General features: G+C 36.3%; 1 protein-coding gene across 1 annotated transcript in view; it reads right to left on the bottom strand.

Moving 5' to 3' along the window:
* LOC109676294 (hemicentin-1-like) overlaps nt 1-23,759 on the bottom strand; it is a 118,022-nt gene that overhangs the window by 34,731 nt on the left and 59,532 nt on the right. Inside the window, 16 exon segments of the mRNA XM_074044772.1 lie at nt 3,481-3,651; nt 3,788-3,958; nt 4,489-4,758; nt 8,390-8,471; nt 10,553-10,745; nt 11,092-11,227; nt 12,735-12,945; nt 16,227-16,417; nt 18,898-19,167; nt 20,305-20,385; nt 20,388-20,438; nt 20,563-20,700; nt 21,216-21,302; nt 21,305-21,322; nt 22,790-22,954; nt 23,450-23,571. Of these exon segments, the coding sequence (XP_073900873.1) occupies nt 3,481-3,651; nt 3,788-3,958; nt 4,489-4,758; nt 8,390-8,471; nt 10,553-10,745; nt 11,092-11,227; nt 12,735-12,945; nt 16,227-16,417; nt 18,898-19,167; nt 20,305-20,385; nt 20,388-20,438; nt 20,563-20,700; nt 21,216-21,302; nt 21,305-21,322; nt 22,790-22,954; nt 23,450-23,571 (2,357 nt within the window).

The following is a 23,759-nucleotide window of genomic DNA, read 5'->3' as shown; positions in this document are numbered from 1 at the left end:
CTATTGACCAAACTCAGAATAATTTAAGCATTAAAATAAATAATGATAATAATGTATTATAAACCATTAAAGGATGCCTGAGTATCACACTGTTGAATAACATTTTATTCCTCACTTACATAAATCAAAAAATAGTGAAGAAAATGTTCTTCTTGAGCTTGGTTGCTTAAGCCTGTGATCCCAGCAACTTAGGAGGTGGAAGTTGGGAGGACTGAGGTTCAAGATCAGTCTAGGCAAAAAGTCAGTGAGATCCCATCTCAACAAACAAGTTAGATGTGGTGGTTCACACCTATGATACCAGCAACACAGGAGAGGCCACAGGTAGGAGGGCCAGGGTCTGAGGCTGGATTGGGTAAAAAAACAAGGCCCTATCTGAAAAATAACTAAATCAAAAAAAGGGCTGGGGACATAGTTCAAGTGGTAGACAGAGTGCCTGCTTAGCAAGCATGAGATCTTGAATTCAAACCCCAGTATCACCAAAAAAAAAAAAAAAAAGAAAACAAAGAAGTTCTTTATGATAGAAAGTGAATAATAGATGTAGAGATATGACAGTCAGTTATCATAGTAATAACTGATTCAAGCAGGAATCATAAATGGATGTTAACGTCAGTGAGTGAAAGACTAATAGGAAGAAGTTTATACAGTTTTAACGTTTCCCTACAAATATTCATTACTTATGAAGGAAAACAGTAACTATACATCTTAAACAAGCAAACCGTGAACATCACAGTAAGGACAAACTGACATTTTGTGCCTTCTGAAATGACTCATTGAGAAGGACACAGAATATTTTCTGTGGTGTCTCTGCCAAAACACAAACCCAAATGTGACTAGGAGGAAATATCAGACAAATTCAGGTTGAAAACACTTCTACAAAATTATCAAGATCATAGAGGAAAAAATTTTCCAATTAAAAAATAACTAGGGAGACATGACAAATAAGTAAAAGTAATCTTAAATTGGATCTTGGAATAGGAACAAGTAAAAAAATTATAAAGAAAATTCCTGGAATAACAGACAATATCTGAATATGGAGTGTGGATTACATAATAAATTGAGATAATGAGATTAAATAATAGTATTGTTATTAGTGCTAAATTCTCAATTTTGAGAACAGTAAGCCAGTCTGAGAAAGACAAATTCTGCATTGTTTCTCTCGTATGTGAAATCTATATTTAAAAAAGAAAGATATGAATGTAGAAGGGGGACTATTTGTGGTGGCAGTAGGAGAGGGGGACAAGAAGGTGATAGGAGGTAAATGATCAATGTTCATAGTATTAATATATGGATCATCATAATGAAACCCCAAAATAAAGAAGAATGAAAAAATTCATACTAAAAGCAAACTTTTTATGTTCCTAAGATTCTCACATGGCCTCAGATGGGAAAGACTGTCTGAGGCTACCTGTCCATTTGCAATGGTGAGCTGAGAAATGTTTCACAGCCAGCACTCTGAGGGGGAGCATCCACTAACTAATTTTCATGGCATAGCCATCCGAATTATAATTGGTATCTACCTGCCAATGTGGCATCATTAAACACTCAGCTGGAAGAAATACATGCTCTTGTTATCAGGCTCCATGACACAACTGACATTGTGCCAGAACAACAGCTAAATTCAGTTGTTTTAGGAGCTAAGAAATAATCAAAGAAAGCCTAACAATATAATAAACCAATAGGTCAGTGAGCAAACTAATAGTAAGCAAACAGATACTGAGCAGTTACTCAACATGAAGAGGACACCGGCTTTTATTTTAACACTAACTTGGAGGTACAGTTTTCATTATATAGTTCTCTCAACTGACAAATTATACAATAATTTCTCTAGCCAGATATTTCAGGTGCTTTTTACTTTAGTTACTACAATTAGATTTTTATTCTTCTTCGAGACTATAACAAACCCTTGGCTTTCAGTTTATTTTCTTTAAGATTTCAGGACAAGCGTTTTGTTTGGTTTTTTGAGAGAGGGCCTCAGTATGTGCCCCAGGCTGGCCTCAAACTTAAAGATTGTCCTGTCTCAGCCTCCTCAGTTCTGGGACTACAGGCCTGTACCACCACAACTGGCTCAGTGTCTTAAATAGAATAGAAGTCAGACTGCAAATCAAGATGCCCAGGATTAAAGCAAATAGGGTTGAGAACAGATCAACCTGGATTCAGGTCCTTGATTCACCTTTTGCTAGCTATGTAGCTTAGTGAATTACTTACAGTTATTTTCTGAATCTTTCTTCATCTGCACAATAGGATATAATACCCATAGGGAGCAGTAGGTACCTCTGTCTTTTTCATTTGTCCGTATCTCTTTTTTGACCATTCCAGCTAAAGTGTCCCTCCCAGTCGTTCTCCATCATCCTCTTCGAGTTTGTTCATTATGCTTATCAATATTTGAAAGACATTTTTCATTCTATTTATCATTTAATGGAACACATTTATATTTACTATTTTATTAATCATTTAATGGAATGTTTCATGTTCCATTAAATCAGGTAGTTAGGAATTAGAACAGTGTCTTGAACACAAATACTCAATAAAGATTTGATGAATGAATGAGTGAATAAATGAATGAACACCTACTCCTCACTTCCACAGATTTCTTTCAGGCCGTCAGGAAAGGAACTCTGTCCCTCTGGACACTAGGTAGAAGGGCATGTTGCCCAAGGTGCTCAGAGGACCCTTTTCCTGGACTCAGTGGATGTCACATTAAGGACATGACAAAATCAAACTCCAACAGAGCTCTTTTTCATGGCTGATAGGAATTCTGAGGGATGCGGGGACTTTTTTTCCCATGTAGCATTAGTTACAAGGCCTGTATGAGCCAGTAGCTGCCAGTTATCAGTTATTCCACACACTGGAAGAGCTTCATGAGAATAAAGTCGAAGAGAAGATGTGAACTGGAAAACATACCAGTAAAAACATTGGCCAAATCCTTGCATTCAATATTCCTGAAAAAATAATTTTTTACACAAGCTTAAGTTTGATTTCTGTCACTTTAATCTAAAAAATTCTTGAAGTCCAAAGGCAGTAACAACACCTACACAAAGCACACAGCACAGTTGTATCATGTATTAGATGGTTAGTGGATGTCAGACATTACTGCTTCACTCCTCACCAGTGATAGGTTTCTGGGCCATTCTTTAACCTGTCTAAGCTCATTTTCTCACCTGAAAATGGATGACTAGGTTAGATATTACCTGAAGCCCCCATGACTTCTAAAAATCTTAGATTTTTTAAAGCTAGTTTTCTCTGCATGACTAAAAAACTAGTTCACAGTGCAAAGCCATTTTCATGTTCCATTAAGTCAGGTATTTTACTTAACATTGACAATGTCACTCCTTTGCAGGTTTATCAATGCAACAGAAGCAAGAACATAGAGAATAAACACATTTTCAAATGGGGAGGCCATAACACCTTTTCACAATCAAAAAGAAAAGGTGATTATAATTGCTGTATAGCAAGCTTATCCTAATATGATTGGAGTCTCACCTGGGCAAGGTCTGACATTACACATGATTGTTTCCACAGCACTCCCTTCACAAGGCTGCCCGCCATGCAGAGCAGATGGATTATTGCAAGTTCTGGTCCTGCTTCGGTTGCCTCGTCCACAGCTTCTGGTGCATTCTTCCCAAAGACTCCATTCTGACCAGTGACCATTCACTAGACAAAGGTGAACATTTTTTGTACCATCAAGTACATTTCAACTGAAAGTACTAACCACAGGGCAATCCACGAGTAGGGAAGAGAAGTTAGTATCTATTAAACATATGCCCATTGATGGAATGCAGAAGCGTACATGGACACAGCTTATTTTGACCGTTTTAAGTTTCTGAATCTGACTCTTGGCATGGCTTTCCGCCATTGGCTGGAAGAGGGCTGTTGCACAGTCAGCTTCTCATTTGGATGCCCTTCCCACAGGTGACACTGCAGAACCTCCAGGAAGACCAGGGGGAAAATCCTCCATGAACTGCAAAGAAAGCATTGTACTTTGTCTAATTTTTTGTAAATAAAAAGTTGTAAATTAAATTTTGTTTAAGTTATGCACTGGATACAGAGCTAAATCTGTGACTGCTGAGTTACAGCTTATGGAAATTTCCTTTAAGGTAAAATTGAAATCTAGGTATGAGGGAAAAGCTATAGTTTATTAGACTTCCTTCTCAGATCTGATCCTGACTCATGTGAACAGGGATGTTGGAAGTTAGATACTGAGAGGTTTATTTACTCTTTTATCTTCTGGATAGATATCATCCTTTAAAGAAAAATATATGTATGGATTTCTGAGAACACATTTGACTCTGTTTTGAATAAAAAATTTACTTTGGGATTTTGAATGCTTAACTTGACATTTAAAACTCTAATCTGTATTGTTTTAGTCCCTTTAGTTTGTAAATTGTGATGTGACTTTTATTGTATCCCCATCATCTAGAAAGAAGTATCTGAGATTTAAAGGAGACTTGGATTGAGATGGTTAATAATTTATCCTCTGATCATACTTACCTTGGACTATGACTGGTACTCTGACAAGGACAGAAACCATTAAGTTTCGAGCAACACACTCATACTCAGCTGTATCTTCTTTCTGAGCAGCCACAATATATAATGAGTTGTTGGGCAACACATTAACCCGATCATCCCAGGAGATAGAGTGCCCTTGACGGGACCATGTAATGGTTGGATGAGGCTCTCTGGTTGCCTGGCAATCCAATATGACTTTGCCACCAGCATTAGTAATGGTTTCCTCTGGTTCAAGAGTGATAACAGGAGGACCTATGGGAAAAAAGTACACAGTGTTTCTTAGATTTTGTGAAGTATGTTAACATTTTTATCATATAATGGTAACATTATATAGAAAGAAACATTAGGCTGATTTGTTTGTAAAACATCCTTGTTTTATTTAGCAAATGTCAAAAATGTAAAATCCTCAAGTGTGTTAGCCTAGAGCCTAGACTCTGCAGTTGTGGTTTCTGGATTCAAATTCTGACCCTGTTCTTACTACTCTCTGAGCCTCTGAGTTTCTAAAAATGGTGCCTACTTCAGAAGTTACTGTTAATTTCAACTAAGAGCATGTAAGCACAAGTTTTACATAGCGTGGGCACACAATAATCTTAATTACTACTGGTGCTTTGTCTGTGTTTTATATGGTGAACATTCATTCACTTCTTTCCTTTAATCATTTTTGAGTCATTATTAACTCATTCTTTCATCACCAGTCATCATTCATTCATTCAATAGACATGTATTAAGTGCTTAATATTTCCCAGATAATGTGCTAGGTGCTAAGCATACACAGGTAATAATATTTTTAGCTTCAAGGAGTTAGACAAGTAACTAATTGTTTACATGTTCTATGGAATAGGTACATGTATGCTAATGGAGAAGCATAAGCAACCATAACTTAATCAATCAAAAGCATACCACTAGAAATGGAAAGAAAAGGAGGACATACTGAAAAATCATTAAGAAGGTAGGGACGATAGGACTTTGTCAATGAGTGCTACGGATTAAAGGGAAGAGCTGGAAGCAATGCATAGAAACAATTCCATTTACAATAGCCTCAAAAAAAATCAAATACCTAGGAGTAAACTTAACAAAAGATGTGAATGACCTCTACAAGGAGAATTACAAACCCCTGAAGAAAGAGACCGAGGAAACTACAGAAGATGGAAAGATCTCCCATGCTCATGGATTGGTATAATCAACATAGCAAAAATGGCTACACTACCAAAAGTAATCTACATGTTTAATGTAATTCCCATCAAAATCCCAATGACTTTCATCACAGAGATTGAAAAATCTACCCTAAATTTCATTTGGAAACACAAGAGACAGCAATATTCAGCAAAAAGAACAATACCAGACTTCAAACTATATTACAAAGCAATAGCAATAAAAACAGCATGGTACTGACACAAAAACAGACATGAAGACCAGTGGAACAGAACAGGGGACCGGGATATGAATCCACACAACTATACCCACCTTATTTTTGACAAAGGGGCCAAAAATACATGATGGAGAAAAGACAGCCTCTTCAACAAATGTTGCTGGGAAAAGTGGTTATTCATCTTCAAGAAACTGAAACTAGATCCATGTCTATTACCCTGTACTAGTATCAACTCAAAATGGATCAAAGACCTTAATATCAGACCTTAAACTCTGAAGTTAGTACAGAAAGGAGCAGGAAACACTCTGGAACTAGTAGGTATAGACAAGGACTTCCTCAATAGAACCCCAGCAGCCCAGCAACTAAGAGAAAGAATGGATAAAAGGGACTTCATAAAATTAAAAAGCTTCTGCACAACAAAAGAAATGATCTCTAAACTGAAGAGACCACCCACAGAGTGGGAGAAAATATTTACCAGCTATACATCAGACAAAGGACTGATAACCAGAATATACAGGGAACTTAAGAAACTAAACTCTCCCCAAATCAATGAACCAAGTTAGAAATGGGCAACTGAACTAAATAGAACTTTCTCAAAAGAAGAAATTCAGATGGCCAAAAACCACATGAAAAAATGCTCACCATCTCTAGCCATAAAGGAAATGCAAATCAAAACCACACTAAGATTCCACCTCACCCATGTTAGAATAGCCATCATCTAAAACACCACCAACAACAGGCGTTGGCGAGGATGTGGGGAAAAGGACCCTCATGCACTGCTGGTGGGAATGCAAGCTGGTGCAATCACTCTGGAAAGAAAATTTGGAGGCTTCTGAAAAATCTAAACATAGATCTGCCATATGATCCAGCAATCCCACTCCTGGGGATATACCCAAAGGACTATGGCACAAGTTACTCCAGAAGCACCTGCACACCCATGTTCATTGCAGTGCTAGTCACAATAGCCAAGTTATGGCTAATGACAAATGGATTAAGAAAATGTGGTATTTATACACAATGGAATCTTACTCAGCCATGAAGAAGAATGAAATCTTATCATTTGCAAGTAAATGAATGAAACTGGAGAACATCATTCTGAGTGAGTTTAACCAGACTCAGAAGACCAAAAATCATATGTTCTCCCTCATATGTGGTCTTTAGATCTAGGGCAAATACAGCAATGTTGTTGGACTTGGGTCACATGACAAGGGGAGAGCACATACAGGAGGTATGGGGATAGGTAGAAACCCCAAATATGGAAGCATTTGATGTCCCCACTCCAGAGGAACTAATACAGAAATCTTAAAGCAACAGAGGTAAACATAAGAAGGGTATCAGGAACAAGTGTAAAGATCAGTTAGAGAAGAACCAACCTGGGTTGTAACACATTTGTACATGAAAGCAATGCTAGGAATCTCTCTATATAGCTGTCACTATCTCAACTAGCAAAAACGCTATGTGTTTCTTATTATTGCTTATTTCTACTCTGCAATGGAACTGGAGAAATGCGCAGAACAGGCTCTGCCTGGAAGCAAGGGGGGTGCAGGGGAGAGGGTGAGGGCTGGGGGCAGGAAGGAGAAATGACTCAAACAATATATGCACATGTGAATAAATGAATTTTAAAAAAGAACTTAAATTAGATAACAGAACTGAAACTGAATATAACAGAAAGCCAATAAATAAATAAATAAATAAATAAATAAATAAATAAATAATAAGGGAAGAGCTGATGGCTAAGGGTTTTGATTTGGACAATATGGTGTATGTCTGGACAACTCAATAGCACACAGGTGGAAGAACAGATATGTTGGGAGGCAGTAAGGGGTGAGTGATGATCCATCCATTTAGGACACTGAACTTGAGGTATCTGTGAGGAACTCAGATAGCGATACTTACACAGCAGGTAGATTCAAGTAAATTCATATCTGAAGCAAGGAATTCAGAGTTGTGAGCCTTTCATGAGAGGATAAGATTGCTTAAGAAGAGAGTCTAAAATATTTTCTGTAAATGCATGACCGATATGTCATACAAAAGACAGTCCTTCTGTCAGGTTAGCTTTCAGCAAGTGTCCTGTAGTGCGTTGTTTTCTTGCAGTGGATCTGACCTAAGGCCTTGAGCCATGCTGGCCCTTACACTGGGGTTTGAACTCAGGGCCTACACCTTGACTCACTTGGTTTTACATTTAATACAGTTAACGCATTGTTAAAGTGCATAAAGTGATATCTTTGTAAGCATGCTGTAAGAACTGTGGTGAACTTAAGAAGAGTACTCTACCATTCAATTGTACTATCAATCGTGATTTCATACTACACATGTCAGATGAGATAGAGAAAAGTTTCTGTGCACATGTACCAATGTCATGCCTGATGAGATCTGCTCCCTCATTAGCAGAAAATGAAATGAGACACACTGAAAGTTATCACTCATGCATTTGTTATAAAGTTAAAGAAAATGAATGTTTCTTGCATCATTTCTTATACTGAGTGTTAATTAGAGCTTAGTTAAGCTGCTTACTTTGCAGAGTCAGACTCATGCTGTGCTCCACGGCCTCAGCTTCATTTGTAGCTACACAGGTATAGTCACCAGCATCTTCATTCTGTGGAAACAGCATTTTTTATAAAAATGCAGGGCAAATTGCATTTTTCATCATGATGCTAGTTTATTTGAAATTTCATTTTCAATAAGGCATTTTAATGGAAATAGAAAAGTGTACACGTGTCAAACTTCACAAACAGGTTTTTAAAAAGAGGAGGAAAAGGAGGAATGGGAGAAGGGGAGCAGAAAAAGAAATTCTAAAACTGAACTTTTTCACAACTGTCTTGTCTCTGAGCCCCAAGAATAACAACTGGTAGAAAAGTCAAAGCAAACGCTGTTTTATAATACATATTTACATCTTACTGAATGAAAATGTTAATGCTATTATTATTGATATTGCTGGGTTTTTTTCAGTAGTGTGGATTGAACCCAGGGCTTCACACTTATTAGCCAAGTGCTCTACCAGTTGAACAATCCCAGCCTTATTATAGGTATCTTCTCATGCACTAAACTGACCAGTGAAAATTAACAAATACTGAGTCCTTTCTAATGGAGTTATCAAAATACATTAAGCTGGGCCTCTGTCTATAGAGTTTGAAGGTGGGAGAGAGAATGAAAAACTAATTTGCTTGTGACAATAAATTATAGAATATAAGTAATAACTTTATGTATCTATTAAAGAAATTAGTATTATATGAATTTTACTTATTACCTATAACATATGTGTGCTTAGTTTGAGATTTCAATGCATTACTCCAATAGAATTTTCTAGCAGGCAGATGAAAGTGGAACTTGGAAGAGTTTCAAGGTTGGAGATAATATTTAGGAATCTGAAGTTGTGATTAAAAAATTAATACTAACATTAATATTGGCATTAGAAGACATATCATGAACTTTAGAAAGAGTAAGAGCTGTGTAGAGAAAAAGGGAAAAGCAGTAATGAGGAAGCCACAGGCTTCTTAGTGTGACAGTAATGAAAGCTAACAATAGTCTCAAAATTGAAGGAGCATCAATGATGGCTAATGCTGAAGTAAAATAAGGAGATTAAATGTCTGAGGATGGCCCACTGGATTAGGTGACAAAAGAGTGTATTTTATTTCTTATTTCAATCAGTCAAATGAGGAAAGCACCTATGAGGTCTCACTAAACATGAGTGAACAAATTAACCACAGGTATTCTAGTTAAGAAAGTTTTAGAGAAATAGCTCATTTTCTGAATTACTGAAGCTTTGGGAAAGTCTCAAATAATTATCAAGTTATTGATGAAATGTGGATGATAATTTACTTATAACTATGTTTGTAATTCTTTGATTTTTGTGTTGTAAAGCAGATTTTAGTAGGTTGTCTTCTAGTAGTAAATTATAGGTCAATGTTTGGGAACAAAGCATCAAAATGATCTTATTGCCTATACTTATTCAAAAGGACTGAAAATGACAATTCCAACTATTGTGCTTTAGTTTTTAAAAAAAGTTTAGTTGATGAATTGATAAAGTCAATGTGGTACACATACTCAATAGAATGCTATTCAGCTATGGTAAAGGATGGAATACTGTCATTTTTGACAAGACGACAGGAACTACAAGTCATAATGTTAAGTGAAATAAACCAAGCCCAGAAAGACTAGTACTGCATGATCTCATTCATAGGTGAAATTTACAATGTTGATTTCATTGAGCTGAGAGTAGAATGGTGGTTACCAGAGGCTAGAAGAGGAGGGAGGAGGAAGAGATGGGAAAACGATGATTACTAGGTAGTTAGAATTAGATAGGAGTAAAAAATTCTGGTGTGCTATCACATAGCAGGGTGAGAAGATAAAAAATAATATACCATATATTTCAAAAACATTTTCAATGTTTTCACCATAAAGAACTGATAAATTCTTAAAGAGGTACATATGGCTAACCTGATTTTTACATTACATGATATAAACATTTATTGAGCATTTCATTAGTATGTCCAATTTTTATGATCTTATATCAGTTAATACAACTTTTGAAAATTTAAATAAAAATGGCAAAAGAGAACTCTTGATTTAGGTTTTATGATTTAAATAGGGATGTGAAACACTTTTCATCCCTGGAGTTCTACATGGGCACTCGCTGTGGTGATTTATGAGTTCGTCAACAACTCCAGGGTGACTTACCACAGTGCCATAGATGGCTAGGGAGCCATTGCCCAGTTGTCGGATTCTATGGCTGATCTCAACATCTACCCCTCTTCTGCTCCAGTGGATAGTTGAAGCAGGTTCTCCTTTCACCTCACAATTCAGGACTGCATTACCACCGAGTGGTTCAATCCAGTTAGAAGGGTAATCACCTTTGAAGATGGGAGGTTCTGGAAAACAGAACAAAGCAGGTACAAAGTAAAGATAGCTGTGGATCACTTCTTGGTGAGCTGTGACCCATTTAGAAAGATAGTAAGAGGGAAAGCCACTGCAAAACTTTATGAATCACTAGACCATTTTACTGAGTTCAGTACTCTAAGGGAATTATTCCATTTTATTTGAAATTATGTCTACTTACTTTTCCCTACTTTTGAGTTGAATGTTGTATTTTCTCTTTCTTGTGAAACTGGACTAACTGGGTTAATAACTGAAGTTATATTGTATTACTACATAGAAAAAACAAAAAACTATTCCTTATAAATAAATATGAGACAAAAATGGAAAACTTTCACCTATCTTTCACATAAACAAATCCAATTGCTTTCACAAAGCCAACACGGTTCTCTGCAGTACACACATAAGTACCTGAATCTTCCTTTGACACTTTTTCAATAACAAGTTCACTGTATCCACTGACACTGTCAAAGTGGGCTGAGGGAAACAAGTTAGGAAACAACATAAATGCTTTTCAATATCCTAGAAAAAAAAGTCACAACAGTGTAGTATTTTGCAGGTTAGATTTATGAGTCAGTCAGCAACTGAACCAAAGAGATCTCATCAGGCCATTAGACAAGAAAGTGTTTTCCAAAGATTTCTTGCTCTCAGCTGTTTACCATGTCTATAGACACCTGTTTGAAGAACGAAAAATAGCTTAAGGAACAGGAAAAGAGAATGAAAACAAACATTCTTCAAAAATTATTTTAGATTAAAGTACATCTTTCATCTCCATGTGTTGCTTAGAACAGGCTCATAGTGTCTCTGGGTTTAAAAAACCATTCATTCAGAAAGACAACATTTTCCATTCCATTTATCTCATCACTTTTCCTCCCAAACAATTTACATCAAGAACATGAACACCTTTTCAGTTGTAATTCAACTGACTTGTCAGGTCAGAAGGGAAATCATGAAAATATATGCTTGTTATGTAATAATGACAACAGGATTAAATTTGTAATAATTTAAACTTCTTCCTAAATCATAGATGGTGATGACATAAACATTTACAAAGGCAATTATAATATTTGGAGGAGAATGTAAGATAAACATGCCCACTCTTAAAACAACTAATACTAAGTAAGATTCTAATTAACTCTAAGCAAAGCAGCCAGTATCTAATTGTTTACTTTGTATATTTTTCCTCATTTTTTAAAAAATTTGTGTTGCTGAATATAAACTGGAAAATTAAGCTTTAAAAGTTTAAATAGCTAAATAGTACTACATCTTCAGAAAACAGTACTGATCAGAATTTCTAGAGATTGTCTTTCTCTAGTGAGGTATACTATGTTATTACTAAGATAACATAGTTGGTGAGTTCTAGTCATTAATATACATTTTTACAACAGAAAAATGCAAACTTATTACTGCTTTTCCAGTAAGATTTCCAGTAAATGCTAACAGTGCAGTACTTCAGAACTCAAGTTTGGGACAGAAAAACTTATTATTACTGACAGTGTCTTTAGGCTGATCACAAAGACTAATGAATAAGTAGCTGTTTGTCTTTCCAGGGATGAGTGTTCCTGGGATCCAGAACTACATTAACATGCAGTGGTACATAGTGAATAGAAGTTTTCTACATAAATTGAACTACACTATAATGTCTCATACATTGAGAAGCAAAGACTTCTGTAAAATTAAGTGAATTTCTAGGACTCTAACAATAGCCAACTTCTCATGGAGAGAGGGACTATGTTTTAGGCTGAAAACTATCTACTTACAACATGCAATATAAAAACCTGTATTCAACTTAACCTTTCAGAAGAATAAACAGTACATATATACTGGGTAAAGGGTAAAATCCAAGCATAGAATGTATTTTACAAAATGTAAAGCAATCAATTCTTCATTTTAACTTTGCAATCAATTCCCACAACTAGAGGAAATATGGTCTAGACTTCAATACAGGTGCATTTATTCATTTCTGAAGAATTAAGTCACTCCCCTGGAATAATATTGTTATTGAAGGTCCATGTTAGTTTGGGCAATGGAATGCCAGTTGCTTTACAGCTTAATCGTAGCTGCTCTCTTTTATTTAATGACACATCTCCAGGAAGTTCAGTGAAAGTGGGGAGAACATGAACAGTCAGGGTGACAGTGTGTGTGTCCTCAACTGCAGCATTGCTATCAACACAAGTATAGGTGCCAGAATCTTCTGGCTAAAATTAAAAAAAAATCATAGTGCTAAAATGCCACTTTCTAACATTATATTACACAAAATACATGAACTTGCTCCCCAAAGGAGAACTCTTCAATGGAAATTGAAATTTCCATTTTCTAGTCTGAAGCATCAGGATAGTTTTTGTTTAACAGAATTGCATATGGGAGTTTAAATATAGGCCCACAGAGGACAAAACTACAGCAATCATTTTATAGCAATTAGATTTCAGAACATTTAAACTCTAAAGCTTGCTAAACATCAAGCGTATCACTTCTGCAATGTACAACTAACGAACAAATAACTCCAAAGGCTGATAGCAAGCATTCTGACAACACAGTGGGGTCTTTGGGTAAGGTGGTACCAAAAACTACCAAAATAACCAGAGGAAATGGCAAGAGTTGGGGCAATCTGACCTACAATCCTGGAGTTTCACTTGCTAAGTCCAATGGCCAGCATACATCTTTCATTTTACTTGACAGATTGGCAGCATTTGACACAATTATGAGTTCCTTCTTTGAAACCTTGTCTTCATGTCTTCTGGATTCCCAGCTACCTCAGTGGTTGTTCCTTCTCTTTCAACATTTGCTCACTTTTCCTCAACATTAATGTCTCACTGTTAGCATGTGTGAGGATTCAGTCTTTGGTCCTCTTTTTGTCTCTATCTGCACTCTGTTTCTTGCTGATCTCATCCAGTGTCCTTGCTTTAACTACCATCTCTTTTCTGATGACAACTAGCACATCTGGCCCAGATCTTATTTCCAAACTCATTCACTGAGCTTCTCATTCTTCATTCCAGTTCTCTGTATGCCGAATTGATACCTGATGGCTATGGGTGGTACAGGAAGGAAACTGGGACTCAATAGAAAAAAATCATTACTTATGTCTCACAATTATTTGTCTCAGCTGATGATTATTTCATCCTCCCTTTGGCTTCAGATATTTGAGTCAGCCTTTATTTTGTCTTCTCAAACCCTACTTGTAATCTTTCAGGACATGCTGACTTCAAAGTTTGAGCAAAGTCCTATACTTCCTCTTCTCTGCTTACATTATGCTTTGAGTTCTGTCATTTCTCATCTGCCTTCCAAATGTTTTCCCACAGGTCTCCCTGCTTCTGTCTGTGCCTCCCTACTATTGATTCTCATTCTCCAGAAACATAAAGCAAATGACATTGCTCCACCTGTTCAAAACCTGCAGTAGATTCTGACTTTTACTAAGTAAAAGTCAAAATTGTTCCAATGATCTGTAAGACTGTATGTGATTGTTCTCCATTTTTTCTCTGACTTCTTTCTCATTTCATTCTTTCTTTACTTTCACTGGCCACCTGTTTTTCAAATACACCTGGCCAGTACCACTTAAACTCTTTGCTCTATCTGTTTTCTCTGCCTGATCTGCTCCTTTTTAGGGATATTTGTTTAGCTATGTCACTTCCTTCAGATTTTGCTCAACTGCCACCATTCCAATGGGGACACCATTCTATTTTAAACTGTAACCTGCCCTGGTCCATCTTCAGAGACCATTTACCTCACTCTTCTTTTATTTTTATAACACATTTTGTTCTGACATTGTATACACTGTTTTACCTTTATTTTAGTTTTTTTCCCATCACGTATCTCCTTCTTCTAAAATGAATTCAATAAAGGCATGAATCTTTGATTCTTTGCTCCCTGGTTTATAAATATGTGTTGAATTGATGACTCCATGCTTCTAGATGCATTAAAGTACATTTGGCAGACTTTATTCTTCTTTTTTAAATTTAAGAATACAATTTCTTTGGTGATGATCCACCACAGAATTAGAAATATAACATAAAACTTATAATCATTCATTATAGACACAATCTAAATTTGGTTGTATATTTTTAAAAAGGCTAGCAAAAATGAATCTTATTCCACATAAAGGTCTCCCCATTCTATACCACTTAACTGTCCTTAAACACCCAGGTTGTGACAACTTAAGTTTATAATCAAGGTTTTGTGGAAATGAAGTATTTAAAAATCTGAGTTATACATATTATTAAGAAACACATTTCTCATATTATTTATGTTACTCCTCTCAGATTTATAAGTTACCTTACTGTCGGTATTCTTTTAATGTATCTGAATCATTATTTCACTGAACTTTTTTACTCCTCATTTAATTAAGGTCTAGAAATGATTGAGAGACCAAAATCAGTGTTCATGGACATAACGGTAATGCCCATCAGAAACACTAAGCCATTTAAACAAATCAAAAGATTTATTTTCATTTTTATCCACTCTAATATGCACTCTTGTTGTTTTTAGCATCTCTGAAACCTTGACAGTCTGCTATGCTTCACTTGGCTGTATTCTTTCTTTCTCAGTGCCATATAGAATTCTGTGCATCTTATGATTGATGGAAACATAGATTTGGGTAAATGCAGTGTTCGTTGGCATAGCCGCTTGAGTCAGAGCCTGATGACATAGTCTGCCGTGAGTGAAGGCTGTGTACCCAGAATTCTCAGTCTGGCTAATTGGCTGAGATTATACTCTAAAGTGAATATGGCCAGTTTTATCATTGTAACCTTTTCAAATTTAATCCCAATCAAATGTTGCAATGAAATGTAGGCATTTTGAAGGGTTATAAAATACAACAATATATGCACAAGGACTCTGAAGTTGACTCACATTTTAAGCATTTCTTGCATTTGTCATCCAGTGTTGATATTCTCAATACACACAGTAAATTTTTAAAAATCATACGTGTGTATCTTTCTATAGATTTCCCTTAAAGTGGGCTACTTGAAAGTCAGATGCTCTCAAAAGCTACTATTCTACAGATCTGGAAGGGTACAATCTAAGAATATTCAAAAAAACAAATCTTAGTTTGAATAGGGCCATAAAGACTTAAGTTTTCAAGTCGGTGATTAGAAAGACTTGTTAAAAAACCCTGTTTTTCATTGTATTTGCTTTAAAAAACCTCTGTCATTCTTACATTTCCTTTCTTTTGATCACTATTATGAACAGATACAAGCAGAGAATACTGCACAGACACTGAGAATTTTTCCTGATAGGCAAAAGAGTTCCTCAAAAGTAAATCAACAATTTTAGAAAGAGGCCATTTATTAGTTCCTACTATCTGTTAAATACTATTCTCATTCCAGGGATATGAAAATGAAATATATGTACAATTAATCTTGAAACCCAAATTTATAAGAGTATTTTCTGCCATTATTAAAGAAAATATTTCCAAGTTGAATTCCTATAAACAAAAAGGTGACTTAACCATCTGTCTTAAGGTATTCATATCTGTTCAGCTTACCATAACATTTTCCACCACAAGTTCTCCATATGGTTCAGCAATACATTTGCCTAACAGGTTAGCTAAAAGAACACTGGTTTTTTTCCAGTTAATCTCTGGCGTGGGAATTCCATCAGCTACACATGGGAGGATGGCTTGTGAGTTCTTGTTGACCATGTAGTGGACTTCTGTACTTCGGATCCTGGGTGGTACTATCAAGAGTTTTAAAAGGTAATTATCTAAAATTAAAAACCTTTATTTATGTTGAATATTAAAACACAAAAGACTCTTTGGAGGGTAATTTTTCTAGAAAAACTAAAAAAATCTATTAAGACTTTTATTTTGCTTAAGAAAGCACCTATATCTTTGATGATGGCAAGAACTCTAATATATTTGACTTTATTGAATTATATTTATTTACATTTCAATTTATGAGCGAATAACTGGAAATCTTTAGATTTTATTTGGCTTTTTTGACTTGAGTTTCTTCTGCTTATTGTAGTAAAACAAACAAACCAAAACCCAAGCCAAAAGTACTTCTAGGGTTGTATAATTTCTGGATCTGTCTCACACATAAATAGTGAGAGAATGAGCTAATCAGAGTCACTATAAAATACTGCAAAGCGCTCATCAGATACTGAATATCACAAAGTGCTATGGAAAAATATTTATGGCTGTATTTCACATGTGTTACTACAGATGCCAGTAAAAGCAGATCAAGACAAAACTAATTCATTTTTATTACTGTCACATAGGAAATTTTTATAGTGACTTATAACTCCATATATAGCAATACCGAATACTTTCTGTGACTCAATCTCCCACTTACCCCAATTGGAACTTAGGCAATATGGAGATGAATTGAATATGTTAATGACTTAAAAATACTTTAGTGAACTTAGATTTTACTAATAAAGAAAAGACTTTAGTGCAAAAAGTAAAAATATACTCCCTTACTGAAATAACAAAATTCTGGAATTATTTGGACATCAGTGAGAAGTAGACTAATCTTTTTTTTTTTTCTTTTTTTGTGGCACTGGGGTTTGAACTCAGGGTCTCATTGTTGCTAGGCAGGTGCTCTACCACTTGAACCACTCTGCCAGCTCAAGAAGTAGACTAATCTTAATGATATTTAAAACAGTGACAACTGCTGGCCTCAGCAGAATTAAAGCTGCTATGTAGACTTTAATTTTTCATTGTTAACTTCCTAATTACATCAGTAAATATACAAACATTAATATATGTATTAACATAGATAACTTGGGAAACAAAAATCTATTTTTCTGAATGGTATCATAAATATTCACTGTGTTTTTCACTAATCTATGCTGCGTTTTCATTATCTCCTTCATCTTGGTTTTCTTTGGGTTTTTAGTTCTCTTTTTACTAAGGATTATGGGATACAGCACCAGTATATTTGTTTCACATGTTTTTGAAATGAAATAATCCAAGGCTATGATTTCATAGCTGATTTTATGGTTGGCTACCTGCTGAGCATTTCAATATGCAGTGTCCTTATTTTATTATTTTATAAATAATTTGAGAATAAAAAACATGTCCTTTGACCTACTTGTTACCTAGAAGGGTATTTTCTAAGTTGCTTAGGGCTGAGATTTTAGCATTGAATGTTGGTAACAAAATCTTATCCTTATTGTATTGTGAGCAGGGATTATGGGTTGCATTTAAAAACTTATTAACACGCCCTTTGTTTTTTGGTACACAGGGAATTTTGATAAATTTTCTACAAATTGCTAAAAAGAAAGAATTATTTATTTGAGCATAAAAGGTTAATGTATATTAATTAGTTCAATTATAATTAACTGAAAAGCAGGAAGGTTATTTGGAAAATTCATAAGTGATTTTTAATTTTGGCTAAATTATTCAATTAAAAAGGATTACACTTCAAATTATTATTGTAACTGTGCAATTAGAGTAAATTAAAGCACACTTGAAAACTAAAAAGTTCTGCTTCACAAGCACTCAGTCCTGAGTTCAAATCCCAGTCCCACCAAAGAAAAAAGTTCTAACAAGTTTTTGAAAATATTAAAAAACAGAAGTTACTCATTAAGAGTTACCTCTGAAAATAGTGGCTGAAAACAGTTTACCTAGACATTATTTCCTACCGCTAATATTAATAAGGATTCTGTCTTTATTCTTAGAATGTATAATGAAAACTAAAGTATTTTGATGCTAATTTTTAGATACTGTTAGTGTCTTAAGACAAAGGAAAGGAGGACATAAGATATAGAAAAAATATACAGATTAATATTATGCTACTTTGATAAACCAAATAGCTTTTCAGTTCCCATTAGGTTCAAACTTCATTTATAATTAGGTCATAATGCAATTAGTCTTGGGCCAAGAGGACTGGAAGCTTCAAGAAGGGAAGCAGAAGAGTCAGAGAAAGCAACTGGCCTCCTTGTAGGCCAAAGGCAGGTCCCAAGAACCTCAGTGTGAAGGGATTATTGGCCACACATGAATGTTTCTGATAACATTAATACAATCTGTTTCTCACTCACATATGTCCACACGTGTGCACAGAAGACAGATTTGAAGAGCAAATGCCCCTACATCCCTCCCACTGGCTTGTTGATTTCTATGGTTTTGATTTCCATCAGTTTTGCTCTTGGTGGTCTTTTCTCTTCTCCATGGTAATGCTAGAGAATGACATAATTTGTGTTCAACAAACTACCGTGGACGGTGAGCTTGGTGTTCATGCTACTGGATCTTGCCACGTTAGCTGCCATGCACGTGTACTGGCCCGTGTCATCAGGCTGGGCAAATGCTATCTGCAGAGCCCCAGAGTTGAGGGTGCGCTGGCGGATGGACTCCACAACTGCATGTCCATCTTTGTGCCACACGGTCTCAGGAGGTGGGACCCCATCTGCTTCACACGGCAGTGTGACAGGCTTGTCCACAGCAACGACATACTCCTTTGGAGGAGTTGTAATGACTGGGGGAACTCAAAAGACAGAAGATACAAGCATGTGTGCATATATCACCCACGACACTGCTTCTGTAGCAGAACAACAGTGATGAGATACAAAATCCTGCCTCCAACCTATCATTAAAAAGTACTCGTGTTTATTTTGTTTAGAACATTAAAATCCATTGAACCTATTTCAGAATATTAGTCTTGATAACTGGCAAATAAAGGTAAGTGATAGTCAACCTGAAATGAGGAGCTATGCATATTCATGAGAACTTGTGAGCCTAGAAAATTTAGGCTATGTTAGCAGAAGTATTTTCATTAACATACATGAATTGTGTGAGTGTCTTTAGGTACTTAAGCCTCCAAAATAGACCCATTCAAATTTTGGAAAATATTCTGCTTCCCAGAGATTCTTTTATTCATGCATTTCTTAAAGAATTTAGCGTGATGTTCAAACACAATGGTAATACTTAAAGAGTACTATTTGACTGCAGGAATAAATGAGCAGATTATGGAAAATAATTATCTCAATATACCTTTCTTAATATAGCTCTTATTGTGCTTTCACCTTTTCCCTAGAAGGAGAACTTTATGGTTTCTTTTTGGTATCTGTGAATTGCCAATGTCCCTTGTGCTTTGAGGCTGTCCTTAGGTACAAGAAGGGTAATTTGAATGTAAGCAGAGTACTGCTATGATGGTGTGACAACTGAGACAGCTAAATGACTAAAAAAGGTGGGTAACATATACAGTGTGAATACGTTGAATAAAGGTATTCTTCCTGTTACAGGTGAGATTTTATTTATTACACTACTCAGAACAGTGCACAATTTAAAACTTGTTATTCATTTCTAGAATTTTCCATTTCATCTTTTCACTCTTTGGTTTATTATGGGTAACTCAAACCATAGTTAATGAAGTGACTTTGGTACCAAGTAAAGTGTCACAGAAATTAAAAATATGACCAGATACCTCAGTTGTCTTACACAGACAATTTGTTTTTAAAAAGCACATTAAACTTTCTTCTTATAAAGATAACAGAAAAACAAGTCAGAGAATGCAGACTAAGAGTGTTGAGAACTATGTGGCATAATCATCTTAGATTTATGCATATTTAGTATTCATTGTTATGCACAACTCTGAAGACATAGGCATGAGTTACTCAGGTACCTTGGACAGTTAACTTGATTTTGCCCAAGGCTGTCCCAGCTGGGTTCTGAGCCACACACATGTAAGTGCCAGCATCCTCTCAATGGCTCTGGAGATCTGTAAACTGCCGCTAGGAAGAACTGCGTGGCTTTTGCCTGCATGACAGATACAAAAGCAGAGTGGAAAGGAGTTTTTATTTTCCTTTAAACATCACACCGACTTCTCAATTACAAAGCACTGCACGTGGCAGGGTTTTCTGAAAAAAATGATGGTAGGTACCTGAGGTGAGAACATTGAGGCCTTCTTTTTGCCAAGTAATGAAGGGGCTGGAGGTCCCTTTGGCTTCACACGGCAGGGAAATGGAGTTGTTTAGAATGACGTCTACTTCCCTTGGCTGGGGCTGAATGACTGGAGGCTCTAGAAAAACCAACCAAGAAAGATCAGTCCTAGTTAATGGCTGAAATGCCTGTTATAGTCATAAGCTTACAAATGCCCAAATCCACAATTCTGAAATATTACCAATTTGATTATCCAAGAGAAAAGTGAAGACTGGCCACATAACATTCTTTGCATCTTTTTGTGATAGTGTTTGCATTAGAAGAACTGCATTGGGAGACTAGAAACAGGTTATAAAAATCCAAGAAGAAGAAAACTACCTCCCAGGCTTTCATATCCTAATTAAGATATTACTGTGGTTTACAGCTCTAGACAGTTCCATCTTTCAAGAATAAATATGACTTGAAACAAAATCAAATACAAGAAACAAAGGTACCCAAAGTCCCAAGCTCAGCAAGCTTTTTAAAAATTATTTTTTATTTTTGTGGTGTTGGGGCTCAAACCCAGGGCTTCACGCATGCTAGGCAAGTGCTTTACCACTGAGCTATCCACCCAGCCCACCCAGCAACCTTTCCCTGAGGAAAAACCTTCCATACCTAGGACATGAAAGGTCACATGTCGGTATGCAGACCCCGCTGCATTCCTAGCAATGCAAATATATCTTCCTGCATGTTTTAATTGGGGGCTGGTATTTCAATTGCTCCTAAATAAGAAAAAGTTTTCATCTATATGCACCTTTATTTTTCTAGTTTGATAAATTACATCTCTCATTTTTGTGTTTTTCTGCACCTAGCAGTGGTACTGGGTTTATATTTGTACTTGTACACCCTGCAGCGACTATCATGACCTTTTTATTATTAGTAACATAATTTATATACCATAAGCACCACCCACTCCAAAGAAGCCTGGTGTTCATTTATAGTCACTCCCCACTCCCAACCAGCCATCAGTAATCTACTGTCTGTCTGTACAGATTTGCCTTTTCTAAACACTTCATGTAGGTGGAATCATACACTATATGGTGATTTTGTGGCTGACTTCTCTGTGAGCATAATGCTTTTAGACTCATCTATTGCATAATGTGTCAATGTTTTACTCTTTTTCACTGCTAAGGAGAATTTCATTTTGTGGACATACCACATTTTGTTTATCCATTCACAAGATGCTAGATATTTGAATTTTTTCCACTTTTTGGCTATTGTGAATGACTCTGTATGAACATCTGCACACAGTCTTTGTACAGACATTTATTTTTATATCTCTTGGGTAGATACCTAGGATTGGAGTTGCCGGGTTTACGGTAACTCTGCCTAACATTTTGAGAAAATTCTGAACTTTTTTCTTAGCACAAAACTTTGTGATTATGCTGAAGAGCGGTTAGCTTATATTTTATTATTTGAATTGCTATCAAGGTTTCTGATACAGCAAAAATATTTTGCTTAAAAGCAAAGTTGCACCCCCAAAATACATCTTATATTATTTTTCCACTATTAAAAATACATATGTATCCTCCTAGAATAATATGCATACGTTTATGAAGTCCCAGGATAGTAGTGACTACTTTAGTTTATCTCCAGTGTGCCTGCCATGTGCCGGGTAGGTATTTAGAAACACCAATGTGAATTGCTTATACTTCTGTTTACAGAAGTAATTTTTTCTACCTCAAGACTACAAGTTGTATCAATGGTGGTGACTGCTACTTGCCCCACATTGACAATTACAGTATTTAGCACCTGGCCTTCCTGCTAAATTATCCAAACCTTGAAAACAAGAACCTTGTCTTAGTTTGACTGCCTCAGAAACTTAGGAGAGCATATAGCTTGTCTTATGCACTTGTGTTCTTTAAATAAACATCTTATTTGGTCAATGGCAAAATGTGACACACAGGGAAGCAGAGAATTTACTAAACATTGAGTTGAGTATTGACGCACACTTGCAGTGTTCAAGCTTATTATATTCAGATGAATTTTAGCTGTTATTCATGGTTTCCACACTTCTTTCCTTCTTGCTTTTCCTAGTTCCCCTCCTATTTTAGTCCCTATTTCCCAGATGCTCAAGTTTAGAAATACAGCTGTATTTCATTTTTATTTTGGTGCAACAAAGGCCAGGGAAGGCCATTCATTAGCAACTAATCCAATCAACAGATGTGGAATCACTGAGATGGTCTCACCTGAGGACAGAAGCCAATAGCCTTCTCTGCTGGGAAGCAGTCTCACACCATTTTTGGTCCAGTGAATAGAAGGAGATGGAACTCCTGAAGCAGTGCAGGCGATTACTGCTGGGGCCTGCCTGGTTACTGGGAAGTCTGTAGGCTCGTCAGCTATGGCAGGAGGAACTAAAACAACAATAATGTCAAAAGGAAAGAAAAGCACATATTTCCAAACCTCACACATTTCCAAAAGAGTGATTGTTAGGCAAGTAGGAAGGGAAGCCATCTGGTGAAGCTTTGGAATAATGAGGTGATAGCATTATAATACCTTGTTTTTATGATACTGGGGTTTGAATTCAGGGCCTCCTGCTTGCTTAGCAGGCACTCTACCACTTAATCTATACCCCCAGCCATTTTTTGCTTTAGGTATTTTTTGAATAGGGTCTTATGCTTTTTGCCCAGGGCCAGCATCAGGTCACAATCCTCCTACTTACGCTTCCTGTACAGGTAGGATTACAGGTCCTACCACAGAGCTTGTTTGTTGAGATGGAGTCCCACTAACTTTTTGCCCAGGTTGGCCTCAAACCATGATCCTCTGATATGCCTCCTGAGTAGCTGGGATTGTAGTTGTGTGCCACTATGCCTGGCCCTATACTACCTTTCTTGCTAAACTAGTTGTACCTTGGACAGTGAGATGCATGGTTCTTTTATCCTCTCCAGCGTCATTTGTCACAGTGCACTCATAGCTTGCAGTGTCATCCACAGAAGGGGAAATAATGACTAGTGAACCTGACAAAAGGAGCCTAGAAGAGAGATTGCACAGCATGAGACACTATACGCCAGTTTCCACGTATTTACGTGGTAGGTACAACACAGCACTGTGCTGTTAATGGAGGGAATGGAATTCCTCCTTCTTGTTAAAATGAGCATCATTTGTCTAATGCAAACTCAGTTTAATCCTAAAGGTTGCACTAACAGCCATCCACAGGGC

This window comes from Castor canadensis, chromosome 11, assembly GCF_047511655.1.
Source record: "Castor canadensis chromosome 11, mCasCan1.hap1v2, whole genome shotgun sequence".
In the NCBI taxonomy this organism is placed as follows: Eukaryota; Metazoa; Chordata; class Mammalia; order Rodentia; family Castoridae; genus Castor; species Castor canadensis.
This window is presented reverse-complemented; position numbering and strand designations above follow the sequence as displayed.